This window comes from Ahaetulla prasina, chromosome 7 (assembly GCF_028640845.1).
Source record: "Ahaetulla prasina isolate Xishuangbanna chromosome 7, ASM2864084v1, whole genome shotgun sequence".
In the NCBI taxonomy this organism is placed as follows: Eukaryota; Metazoa; Chordata; class Lepidosauria; order Squamata; family Colubridae; genus Ahaetulla; species Ahaetulla prasina.
Genome location: NC_080545.1, coordinates 58237883 through 58251648, shown reverse-complemented (window position 1 = coordinate 58251648; position 13766 = coordinate 58237883). Strand labels below are relative to the sequence as shown.

General features: G+C 33.7%; 1 protein-coding gene across 8 annotated transcripts in view; it reads left to right on the top strand.

Annotated features, from left to right (window-relative positions):
• Positions 1 to 10822, top strand: part of ATP2B1 (ATPase plasma membrane Ca2+ transporting 1) — a 76174-nt gene extending 65352 nt beyond the window's left edge. For 7 of the 8 annotated variants that reach the window (XM_058190355.1, XM_058190352.1, XM_058190353.1 and 4 more), the window contains 7 exons: positions 199 to 305; positions 2085 to 2276; positions 2664 to 2877; positions 3086 to 3297; positions 4267 to 4374; positions 4782 to 4964; positions 7922 to 10822. In XM_058190355.1, coding sequence (XP_058046338.1) covers positions 199 to 305; positions 2085 to 2276; positions 2664 to 2877; positions 3086 to 3297; positions 4267 to 4374; positions 4782 to 4964; positions 7922 to 8236 — 1331 coding nt within the window. In that variant the 3' untranslated portion in view covers positions 8237 to 10822. Of the gene's footprint in view, positions 1 to 198; positions 306 to 2084; positions 2277 to 2663; positions 2878 to 3085; positions 3298 to 4266; positions 4375 to 4781; positions 4965 to 5266; positions 5354 to 7921 lie in introns of all 8 variants that reach the window. The other variant, XM_058190359.1, reaches the window with a different exon arrangement.
• Positions 10823 to 13766: the final 2944 nt, after the last annotated feature.

Sequence of the window (13766 nt, the reverse complement as noted above, 5' to 3'; positions counted from 1 at the left end):
GGGTTCTTCAATAGCTGGAAACATTCTTGAGAAATAGAAGACTATATCTTGCTATGCAGTATAAATATTGGATTTAGACATTTACTCAGTTGCAATAAATGAATAAATTACTGAAATTTGTAATGTTGAACAGTATAAATATGTGCTGTTGTAACAGTATAAATATGTACTGTTGTAACAAATACTTGCTGTTTTTAGGAATAATCGATAGCACAGTGTCAGAACAAAGGCAGGTTGTAGCAGTGACTGGTGATGGAACCAATGATGGCCCAGCGTTAAAAAAAGCAGATGTTGGCTTTGCTATGGTAAGGAGTTTAACAAGTATTATAATTGTTACTAATTGCTTTTTATAAACTGAAATGTCTGATGTTAACATTATATTGAAGACTGAACAAAATTAGCTCACATATAGCAGTGGGCAAAGCAGAATTGATTGTAGCTTCCTGTGTTCATTATCCTTCTCTGCTAAGATTACCTTGGGATAATTGCACAATTAATGATGAGGTCCAAATTTGATGTCGATATAGAAAATCACAATCCTTATATGTAAATTTAAACAGCAGTTGAGTTCCACAACTTAACTGTGTTCAGAGAGAGGCTAAAAATGATAAAATATGTTTTCAGTTTTTCGTGAGAGTAAATCTAAAATTATATATAATTATTAATGTGAACAATGTACAAAAATGTTAGATGATATATATATTCTGATAAGTTATTAGTTAAAATAGGTACAATTCTTGGAATATTTCTGAGAATGATACTCAATGACTGGGGAGGGAATCACATGATCAACTTAAAATTGGAAAATAGAAATACTTTTACAAGGATAACCATTTTAAAGTTTGGTGTAGGGTTGTATAGTATTCCATGTTAACTTTAAACTCATTGAGTACATAATTCTAAGATCAGTATTCTTCTGTTTTCCTTTGCTTTTTGCAATAACATGCATCTAAGATAACTGTTATTAGAATTTGGTGTCAGTTATATTATTTAGCAGGATAGTAAACAATCATATGATTCTCAACACCTTTTTATAGCATGGAATCTGTAACATTATGTTTTTTCTAAGGAGTAGAAATCAGATAGTCTAGTACAGGGGTCTGCAAACTTGCCTCTTTTAAGACTTGTGGACTTCAACTCCCAGAGTTCCTCAGCCAGCTTTGCAGACCCCTGGTCTAGTATATCTGTGAGCGTTTAAGTTGCAGGTACTTCTCATACCATTGTCATGCAAATTTTGTGTAACATATTTTCATTTAATTGAGGCACAGGGGAAAACAGGCACGTCTGTATTGTTGTGTACGATATCAGTAACAAGTGTCCTATTCTGAATAGTTAAATATCATGTTTCTCAAATGATTTGTCAAAGTTTTAAGGAACCACACCTTGAATCCAAAATGTATTGCACATTGCCTCCTTGACCTAGACTATGAAGAATTTAATTAGTCTAAATTAAATGCTCAGAAGCTATTCTCCTATGCCATCTACTGGCTTTGAGGGTTATCTGGAATTAGAAGTCAAAGCTACTTAACATAATGGCCATTTTTACTTTTGCAATTGAGCAAGAAATGTGCAAAATATTAACAAAGGCAGATATATCTTTGTATAATTCTCATTACTACTATAAAATTATTATATCTGAAATTATTACAAAATAATTCTGAGTTTGCTTAAATTTCATGCTAATGGGTAGTTTTTCCATTATTCAAGATTTTAAAAGTGTATTGAAAGTTGAAGAAACAAAATTATTAGCTCTAATCCAGAGTTTTCAGGAATTGTTTAATTACACCATGTAATTACTTCTATGGTAATTTATAATTCACAAGGAATTGTATGGTAGCAAATGAATTGATTGGAAGAACAAATATGAAGGAACCTGTCTCTACTCTGTTCCTCACGATAAATGGTAGGCCACAAAGGAAGTCTTCTCCTCTACACTTGGCAGGCAGCAGGAAGAATGACATACCTCTGTATTCTTCCTTTTTTTTTGACTAATAACAGATGGGAGTGAAAGTGAGTAGTATATAATCTGGGCTGTCATAATATTCAAGGATTGTATTGTAATTTTGTTTTGTTTTCTCTTTCAGGGCATTGCTGGAACTGATGTAGCTAAAGAAGCTTCTGATATTATTCTTACAGATGACAACTTCACAAGCATTGTTAAAGCAGTTATGTGGGGGCGAAATGTGTATGATAGTATCTCCAAATTCCTTCAGTTCCAGCTTACTGTTAATGTAGTAGCTGTAATTGTTGCTTTCACAGGAGCATGTATTACACAAGTGAGTATTATGGATTTATTTGCATGTAGTGGGATTTAAACAGATTGAGTCAATGTAGTTAATTTTGAGAGTGATTTCTTATTTCATAGATTTATGTCTCACCCTTTCTCCAGTAGTTCATCAGGCTCGCCAATCTGTTTATCCCATAACAATGTTCCTGTAAGGGAGCTGGATTGAAAAAGAGTAACTGCCCAAAGTAACACAATGAGTTACTATGGCTAATATGGAGTTAGAAACTGGGTGGATTTTTCTAGTCTTAGCTTAACCTCTTAATCATGGCATCACAGTTTAAAGTACAATAATAAATCCTGATTGGAAGTATTAAATTTTACATAATTTAATTTCTTACGATATTTGTGATTATATTAGAAAACTTTGATTTTACAGGACTCTCCACTTAAAGCTGTTCAGATGTTATGGGTAAATCTCATAATGGATACCCTAGCTTCACTTGCTTTGGCAACAGAACCCCCCACAGAAGCACTTCTGCTGAGAAAACCTTATGGTAGAAACAAGCCTCTCATCTCACGGACCATGATGAAGAATATTCTGGGCCACGCTTTCTATCAGCTTGTGGTTGTCTTCACACTGTTGTTTGCTGGTAAGAATATTATAATTTAAACCTCTGGAATACTTTCTGTGCTTGCTTTATTGTGAGCATTTCTTCAATATTTAAAGGAATGCTAAGGGACATTAACATGTTAATAGAATGTTAAAGGAGAAAGGCATGTTAAAAGAAGACTAAAGCAATGTTTACAAAAAACATGAATTTGAGTGGCATTTTGAGAACATTTATTTCTTGTTTACAGGTGAAAAAATCTTTGATATTGATAGTGGAAGAAATGCACCTCTTCATGCTCCTCCTTCAGAGCACTACACAATTGTGTTTAATACTTTTGTGATGATGCAGCTATTTAATGAAATAAATGCTCGAAAAATTCATGGTGAAAGGAATGTATTTGAAGGAATATTCAATAATGCTATATTCTGTATTATAGTTCTTGGAACATTTATTGTACAGGTGAGTAGATTTTTTAAAATAAAGTCTTGCAGAATTTGGAGGGTTAAAGTTTTTAGAGGCCAATGATTGCTGTGTGTATAATCAATATTCGGGTAGGATACCACTTGACAGGTTCAGAATTTATTTAAATGTAAAACCTATATGTGATCTGTGCAAATATGGTTTTATCACTGGTAGTATGCTTACAGAAATAGGTTTGTGTTACTGTTAATTTTAATATTACTGTTAAAGATGTATAATATGTTCATATCACACTCAGGTTAGCTTATGGCAAGCTTGATAGTTAGAATTTGTTCACATAATAAGAGCTGTCATGGTGCAGTGGTTTGAATGTAGTATTGCAGGCTAACTCTGCCCACTGCCAGAAGTTCAAACCTGATCAGCTCAAGGTTGACTCAGTCTTCCATCCTTCCAAGGTTGGTAAAATGAGGACCCAGGTAGTTGGGGGCAATATGCTGACTTTGTAAACCGCTTAGAGAATGCCATAAAGCACCATAAAGCAGTGGATAAGACTATTGCTATAATTTGGTATTATAAAACTCAAAGGTGTTAATAACTTATCTTGAAATACAACATAGAGTTATTGATAAGATAGCTATGCACTATAATTATTTTTGCAAGATTTCCTTCAGGTTTTCCTTCAATACATTTGTTAATATGATTTGAGAAGAGTAATAAGTTTTTATAAAGTCAATGTTATCTGGAAGTACACAGTGAAAATTGGAAGCCATAGAAGATAACTTTGGATTTGTGAAGCTTAGGGTACAGTAGAAAACATCTTTTTACAATGGGAAGCAAAATTGGAAGCCATTCCAATGACATATGTCCACTGCCTTCTTATGAATTGGTTCATGTAATGGCTAGAATTACAATCTTTTTAAATAGTTACTGAAATTGTATCATAAAAGCCAATACCTTCATTGTTTTATCATTTCAAATAGCTGAAATAATCATTATGTTTCTTAACAGATAGTTATTGTACAGTTTGGTGGGAAACCTTTCAGTTGCTCTGAGCTTACAGTAGAACACTGGTTGTGGTCAATTTTTCTAGGAATGGGAACACTTCTCTGGGGCCAGGTATGTAATACTACTTTTGTAGTTCAGTTCCTCAAATTACCAAAGTTCATGTTTTAGAATGTGTTTTACTCATATTACTCAGTTTCACTTCATTAATTTTCTCCATGTTGCTCTACTATTGCTGTTTTAAACTTTGAAATTTCAAGACAATATGGAAAAGAAAGCAATTAATACAATCTTTTTATTATGCATCCAAATTCATGGAAGTATTAAGCTGCAATATTGACGAGCTACAATTTGTTTAATCCCTCTCCAAAGAAAACAGTGAAAAACTTTAAGCTAGCTGTTTCTTATTTGAAGCCATTTAAGGAAGGGCGGGGAAGTCTGTCACTGATTCTAAAAGGGAATTTGAACATAAGGGAAAGTTTTCATAAATATGTTAATTTTTTTGTTTCTCATTGTTATAGTTGATATCAACTATTCCGACCAGTCATTTGAAATTCCTTAAAGAAGCTGGCCATGGAACACAAAAGGAAGAGATTCCCGAAGAAGAGCTAGCAGAAGATGTGGAAGAAATTGATCATGCTGAAAGAGAGCTAAGGCGTGGTCAAATCTTATGGTTTAGGGGTCTAAACAGGATACAAACTCAGGTATGGTCTTGTAAAGGTAGGAATTAGGGTTGAGGACTTGACATTTCCTCATTGTTCTTAGTATTGGTTTGGATTGTAGTCATAAAATGTGTGACTGAAATCTTTATATGGGAAAAGTATTAGCTGTTTAAACCTTCAAATTCCTTCTTTACTTCATCACCAAATGTGCTTCTCACCTCTTTACCTGCTCTATAAAAGTGCCTTTTTTCTTTGCTTTTTATGTGTTGTAGATGGGATGCTCCTTTCTCTTGTTCTCTCTCTCTCTTGCTGAGCAAGCTGTCACAATCTCTGATTCCTTGCAGATGGATGTAGTGAATGCTTTCCAGAGTGGAACTTCCATTCAGGGGGCTCTAAGGCGGCAACCTTCCATCGCCAGCCAGCATCATGATGTAACAAATATTTCTACCCCTACACATGTAGTGTTTTCCTCTACTACTACTACTACTACTACTTCTGCTTCTACTACTGTGGGGTGTGAGTGTGTGTTCATAAGTGCATGAAATTAACGTTTCCTAATTCACATATCTAACTTTCATTCTTTCCTTCAGTCGTTAAATTCATCATTAACGTTTTTTCACATTTTTACCTTCAAAATGGGAGTCCTAACACCCCCCTTCCATCTTTTTCAAGGGTCACAGTTCAAGTGGAACAATTGAAACTATTCTATACAGTAAAAACCTTGAACATGCATATAGTACCTTCGTACTTGCACAGAAGAGACATTTTTGAAAAATGTTTATAGTAATAGCTACAAATATTTGAGTATATGCCTTGAAATCTATAAACAAAAAGATCTACAAACTTGTTTAGTGAAATGCTTAAATCTGGTCCAAGACAAATGTGTTTACTTCATGTTTACTTCTGTAACTTTAGAATATTCTGTAGATCATGAGAGAAAGGGCTTTAATTTGGAACAGCAAAAGTAGCACATACATTTTTCATAAAGATTATTATTTTATGTTCTAAACTCCTTCCAGAATTAACAGTATTTAAAGTGAAAATACATAAATTGCATTTTATGCTATAAATATTAGGATTAAAATGGCCTTTATGTAAAAAAAATAGTTATGCAAGATAATAAAAGCCTTGTTCAACTCTCCCAGCAATGTCATTGATGTCGATGTCAATGTCATTTTGGAGAAGTCCTCATAGTCAGTGGTGATGTATATAGGTAAAAATGTCTTCACTGACAGGCATGTTATTCAGAATTCCACATAGTGACCATTCCATGTAATGCCTAAGTGGAATTACCATCTTTAGTTATGGAAAAATACATATACATAAATATGCCATTCTGTAAAGAGTTTACGTTCATGGCACAAATGAAAAAAGAACTATAGAGACAGAAATAGAAATAGATCTGTTCCATCCGGCTTCTAATGTGGGCTTTTGATAGACATTATTTCCCAAAAGACACTTTAATGTCTTTGGATCACAATTTAACGTTCCATTTGAAATAGTAGACATGCACAAAATAAAGTGGATATAATATCAGACTCAGTTAAATATTCTGAATGTAAGTTGATCATACGTTGGATTTCATACTATTGAAGTTGTAAACATGAGGACTACTCTGGATTGCTTATTATTGATAGTAAAAACTCCTGAGGTCCGTTTTCAGCAGCAAAGGCCTCCTGCAATGCTCTGCCAGTGAAAACGGAGCTTTGGGAATGCCACCTGTGGCCATTGCAAGCTCTGTGGCTGCGACAGCCTCCTGCAACCCTCTGCCAGCGAAAACAGACCTTGGGAGGGCCACACACGGCATTTCCAAGCTCCATTTTTGCTGGCAGGGACACCATGGGCCAGTCCGCTGTTTCCAGGGCGGCCCCATGGGCCAGATCGAAGCACCCCGTGGGCCGGATCTAGCCCCTGGGCCTTGAGTTTGACACCTCTACTATAGAGTGAGGTTGGAAAAAGAACTAGAGTTGTTTATATCTACAGCAGTTTCAACATTGACTGTATTGGCATCTGCAGGCTATGGGAAGTCTTAATTGAGCAAACACCTGTTTCAGAAAACAGCTGTCTCTTTTTGTTTCATTACCAAAGTAGATGACATCATCAGTTACTTACCTTGGTAATGAAATGTCTGTAGGAAGAGGATCAACCTGACAAAACACCAAGAACCCAATAAATAAAAATGTTTAGCTAGGCATGTGCATACAATTAATTTTAATTTGATAAGACACATTTATTTTCTAGTGATGATCTAGAACTTACTATATATAAAAAATGGCAAATGGGATATTTGTAGCAAAAAGCTTAAAATATATCCAAAGGTATTTAAAGTATATTTGCATAAACCTGACTTGGCTCATATTTTTGTCATTTGAGCATATATACATAATATGGCTGAAATATTTGCATTAATGTGAAGGAAAACAGATTACTTCATATAGGCAATTTTATCATGCATTTCTTGATCCTACAAATTATGACACACATTTCTATGAAAGTATTTTATGTGACATATACTCAAATATTTAGATTAAATACAGCAAGCTTGAACAAGCTTATATGATATTGAAATTTTCATAGCTCGAGTTCCAAGCGTTTTTTTGTTTTTTTTTTAAAAGCAACTTAAAAATTCTTAAAGCCCGGCCAGTAGTCTATAATTCCATATTCTAGAAGTCTAATATTCATCTGTCTTTAAAATGGAATAGAATTTATAAATTGGCTTAAAATTTTTAACATTTCATATTAGTTATAAAAGTAGATAGCTTCAATTTTGTAGCTTGACATTTTGAACCAATTTTTTTACATTTATTTCTGTTATAGCCCGACAGTGCTGTTCTGAAATGCTCTTCATTTTTTTTTTTTTACAGTTTATTGCAAGTTCCACTGCATTATATAAATTCAGTTCACTCGTCTTACCTATTTGTGGATTCAACCTCATAAAACAAAGTTCTCCTATGGACAATATTATTAAACAGTAACACTTGCGCTTTTCATACTTGCAGATCCGAGTGGTGAATGCATTTCGTAGTTCCTTATACGAAGGATTGGAAAAACCTGAGTCCCGAAGTTCAATCCACAATTTTATGACTCATCCTGAGTTTAGAATAGAAGATTCTGAAACTCATATTCCACTTATTGATGATACTGATGCCGAAGATGATGCTCCAACAAAACGCAACTCAACTCCTCTTCCACCATCACCCAACAAAAATAACAATGCGGTTAATAGTGGAATTCATCTTACGACAGACTTGAGTAAGTCTGCTACCTCTTCATCCCCAGGGAGCCCACTGCATAGTTTGGAAACATCACTCTGATTGTATGCTGAATGTTAACACACTAGCTGCATTTAAAGGAACACAATGAAACTGGGCTTTCTCCCTCACTATGATGGACAAGATGGTATTCTTGTCTCGGACTTCAACAAGAAGATAAAATTGTACGAATGTAGATTTATTTTTTTAAAAAAGAAGCTTTCTGCCAGACTTCAGGGTGCTTTTCTGGGGGAGGGGAAAGTGGGAGTAATAATGAACTCTGACAGATAAACAGTAACTTGCTTATGTGTCCTGTGGATCATTAGCTGTACTTAAGAATGGCCCATAAGAATGTCTTACCAGAACTTATGTTCTTAATTCCTTTGATGAGAGGGCTGGATTGGGCAGGAGAGCCCAGGATCACCAAATTTATAATTTTCATTTCTGCTCTTGGCTGTTAATAATTTGAATTATTTATGTTTATAAATAATGCAGATCTGTTTACAAGGTTTGTAGATACTTTTTGTTCCTGTTCAGAGATGGGAAGTTTCCTTATAAATGATGTAGAAAAAAATTAGTCCATCAAATACTGCTGTATTTTCAGGAAAGGGTGTTTCTATTGAAACTGTACTAAAAATTTTGCCTGCAACTTACCTTGTTAAATATTGTAGATAAACTGCTACTACTAATAGCCAAATAGGTAACACTAATGCTTTGTAAAAACAACAACAACAAAAACATGAGCAATGAAGTTATGGCCTCTGTCCTAATTAGTTTCTTAAACATTTACTACTTAATGGTTTTGAAACAATTGTAAAAAATTTTAAAATTCAGAACTCGCTGAACATGTTCAGAATTTAATAAGAGGATTGTTTAATGCAGGACCTATGATGGAACTTGCTTGAAATACTTTTGTTATCTCAGGCAAAATGGATTAAATCAAAATACATCAGAACTTTAGTCTTTTTTGTTTTTGTCTAGAAACAGTAGCTTGGTGAACTGTGAGTGGAGCTGTTTATTTTTCTGACCTAAATATCTTTATAGCATGAAGGCTATTGGTATTTGGAAAGTTATGAATAGTTACCATACACTGTTTTGAAATTCATTTGAGTTAAAATAAATCACCCCTTTTGATAAAATAAATATGCGGCAGTGGTTTTTATAGAATCCAGCATCTTTATAAATATTAGGTTTTGGTGGCTTCACTAGATGCTAAAGAACAAAGACTGTGGACTGTTTCTGATTTTATGCAGAAGAGGTGCTCTGGAATATATGGAAGTATGAATACAGCATCTATCTGTAACAATTTAAAGCTGCCATGCAGTCCAAGAAAAAAAAAGTTGATTTTCTTTGCATTCCTGCACATTCCAAAACCCCTATTCCTGATCTGATCTGAAGCACTGCACAGTCCTATCCTCATTCACAAGAGTGAGAGATAGAAATAAATCACCTTAGAAACCTTTTCCACTCTAAAAGAAAATATGAATAAAAGAATGTTCTCCGATATGCCTATCTTTCACAATTTGTTTTTCTTAACCAATAATTGAAAATGTTAATTTTTCTTTTTGTGTTTATCATCAGTGTCTAATTTTAATTTTTGCTTTCTGATGATTTGGGATGTATTCTTTCTTTTTGCCAGTAGAGCCCAATAGAGTAAGGATAAATACCTTACTGAAAATATAGGGCAGGTAAGGAGAAACATGATCATCTGTGATAAAATATTTTCTCAATCATGACAGAATAATTTTCTACTCTTCAGAATGATCTACTTATATATTTTTTCTGAAAGAGGTGTATATTCCTCATAAGAAAACTTGGAATACATCTTCTGCTAAACCAGACATTAACTTGTCTGGGAGCTGAGCTAACAAAGGAAGAAGGGAATGCATCTTAAATTTAGTATATAGTATCTAAGCACCTCAAGAATACGATAGTCAGATCTGTGAACATTAGCTTGTCCTCTGGGGAAGCAATTTGAGGCGTATAATGTTACAGCTAGATTTTATCATTCAGATTTCAAGTAAAATATACAGGGATTCGATATCCATCCATAAGGTTTTGCATATTGTATCCAAATATCAACCATTTATTTTCTAGTTGGTTTGTCCTTTATTTATGCCAATACAGTAATTATTTTCAGATTCTTCAGATTTTGTAAATGGATAAGAAGTATGGTTTGGAAAGGTAGTAGTTATGTAACTGGGAGAATGATGTAACTGCAACGCATATTGAAGAATGAGATGTAATTGTTCAAACTATCTCAGCTGTGTATGATTCATTATAGTTGTTATTTTTTAAACTTGCTTTTGGAAAGGTTTTCTTTTCTTTTAATGGTAATCATCATTATTTGAATGTCCAAACTCCAGAGTGAATTCTACAGGTCATACCTCAAGGAGAAATTTAATTTACAAATTAACTTTTTCAATCCTGTTGACTGCAGTACATTGAGTCTTAATAGTAAGTGTAATCTACTACCAAGGATATTTGTTCTATAATTTTACTACTACGAAAGCAACATAATTTCATTATTTATTAAAGTAGTCATTACTGCTTTTCAATTACTGACCCCACATTGCTTTTCCTGGTTGTAAGGCTTACTTTCATTTTGCTTGATGTAACTTAAATAAATAAATATGCTGTTTATCTGTCTCTGGATGGGGACTGAAATCTCTGAAAATATTTTACTTGAAATACATAATTTTATTCTGAATTTGTAGCCTGTTTTGTATCTGATGTTTTAATTTGTGATATGTACCTCATTAGGATTTCAATTTGAAATATTATTTGAATTAATTTTAGCTAAATGTATGGTTTCAAACCAATTTAATATTCAGGACAAATTAACACTCGCAAAATTCGATAACAGAATAGACTCAATATTAGATAATAATCTAAATTGATTGCACATATAGATACAGCAGTAATGTAAATTACTCCTAAGATGAAGCAATAATCTGATAGCTTTCCATTTCATTGTGCTTGAATCCACTTCGTTCTTTTGAAATAACATGAAGGATTTCTATGTTTTTATAGCATAAAATAGGGAACCAGAAATACAAAAAGAGAATTGGCACAACCACTTAAAAATTAGTTGTTTAATTTTCAACCCAGAATCTAACAGCTTTAGAATTTGACATAAAATGATGGTCCAGTTGTAGGCATTGTGTCACTAATAAAATGAACAAGAATCTTGATATTGAGTATATCCTTCAGTTTGAGCAGATTCAGTCTCAGGGATATCATTCAGGAATCCAAAGTCATTTTTGTGAAAGAATGACTTTATGGTTGAAAAGATATTCAAAAATACATTTGAAATACTTACATCTCTTCTTTTCACTTCAACTGGTGTTTTCAACTTGCTAAACAGATGAAATTCTGAAGCATTTCTATTTTATCAACATATCACAGTTGCATACAAGGTTAAGAACTTCCTTGACAAAGAAGGATTCGAGTTTTATGCTATAAAAAACTAAATGACAGAATAAATCCTATTTGCTATAACCTTCTATTCCAGAGTCTCCTAGAACATTTTTTCATGGCATGGAACATTATAATGCTAAAATGTTAGAAATTATGTAGCTGGTTGTGAAGGTCCATTCTACATGACATGGAAACTAGTGATAAAGTTAGTTGCAAAGTTTTTTAGATGTTGGCTATAACTCTCATCCTTTGTGTTTTGATTTTTGATCCCATAGAAGTACAATCTACTATGCATTTCAGTGCCAGTATAATATGTAATTTAAGCTAAATGAAATTCAGCATGACAATTTATCATCATCTTGATAACTTTCCTTTGATAACTGTCTAAGGTTGCAAAAAGGGAGAATATTGGATTAGATTTAAATGTTGGTAAAATGGAATTAATATGTAGGCCTGTATAATTTAGCTGCCTTTGGAATTATTATAATTCTTACTTTGGACACTCAGCTCTACCACATTTTATGAATAACCAATAGTTTCATCCTATTCTCCCTTATAATCTGATCCTTACAGTACAGTTTCATTTTATGTCTGTTTTGTGCACACATTTTTGTGACGAAAACAGCCCTCTAAAGGGAATTCAGATCTGCCTGATATAATTGTTTATTAATAACTTTATTAACTGATTTTTAATTATTTGGGTTTATGAATATTTTAGAGTTGTTTTCTGTTATTATAAACCATATAGAACCCTGACACGGCATACAAACATTCACAAATTAAAATGCTCAGCCTATATTTTCATATACAGATGTGATTGCATGTATACTGAAATAATTATTTATAACCTAATGCTTTTTTCTAGCTTGAATTTTTTCTGAAACCGAAGACCATGAAACAAAGGATTATTTTACTTAAGTCTGGAAAAAAAAATCAGCATTGACTTGGCTGAAAATGAAATGCCACTAGGCACAAGGTTTCTCTGCTAAAAATACAGCTGCTTCAGAAAGTTGCAGATGTGGCCCGTGCAACAATGCCTGTGGGGCAGGGAGTATTATCAACAAAATTAGGATGGCAGTCATGGCAGTTCTATCAAAGCCCCATTTCTGTATACGGTATGTGCAACATCAGCATCCAAAAGATGTGGAGTTTCAGTTATGCTGCTATCACTGCAGGGCGCCCGATCTGGTAGTGATGGCGGCGGGTGGTTTGGAGAACCGGTAACAAAAATCCCTACACACACACTGCCTAGCTGAGCCAATGTTCATTAGAGTTTTGTTTTTTTTTACTTTTAAAAGCATTTTTCTTTGGCCGAAGAGGTTGGGAAAAAAATGCTTTTAAAGGATTCTGGCGATCAAGCAACTCAGCTGGGATCGTCAGAACCTTTTAAAAGCATTTTTTCTACAACCTCTTCGGCCAAAGTGGCTGTAAAAAAAAAAGCTTTTAAAAGTTAAAAAAAAAGTTGGCCACACCCACCCAGTCATATTACCTCCCCCCACCAAGCCACGCCCACAGAACCGGTAGTAACAAAATTTACATTTCACCCCTGTATCATTACCATTTTGACCACCAAGGATTTTTGGACTATGAAGCATTTATTCCCGTTAATTGTAAGTGCTACACAGCTGTTTGAAAAATTCATACACTCCACAATGAGTATTAATTTATTATTATTTAGAGAACTTGATTAAATGTGATGGAAGCTGTATAAATCAGCAACATCTGCAAGTCATGAACTAGTAAGACAATAGATGTGTCATGATCTAAGACCTGCCCCTCTCCTACATGTATTGTGTACAGAGGAATGGGGCTTGGGTTATGATTCTGTGTCAAACATTTGTGCTCTTTCTCACACACTTATTCTGCTGGAAATAATGGTCCGTGTATCACAATGACTTAGAAATATTAAGCAATTAATGAACAATAATGGTTCCAAAATGAATTTTTAAACCTGCGTCTAAATCTTCCTTGGGTATAAAAGTAAACATGAAACTGTATGCCATTTTAAGGCAATAAGTTGCAGAGAAAAAGAAATAGCTCTAAACAGTTTTATTTCTGTTTGATTTGGATGTTGTATATGTGTCATTTTATATACTGATGGAATTTTATCATTCATTTTAAGGTATGTATTTCACAAATATGTGTAGTTTTGTTTCTGAACAATACATTTTGC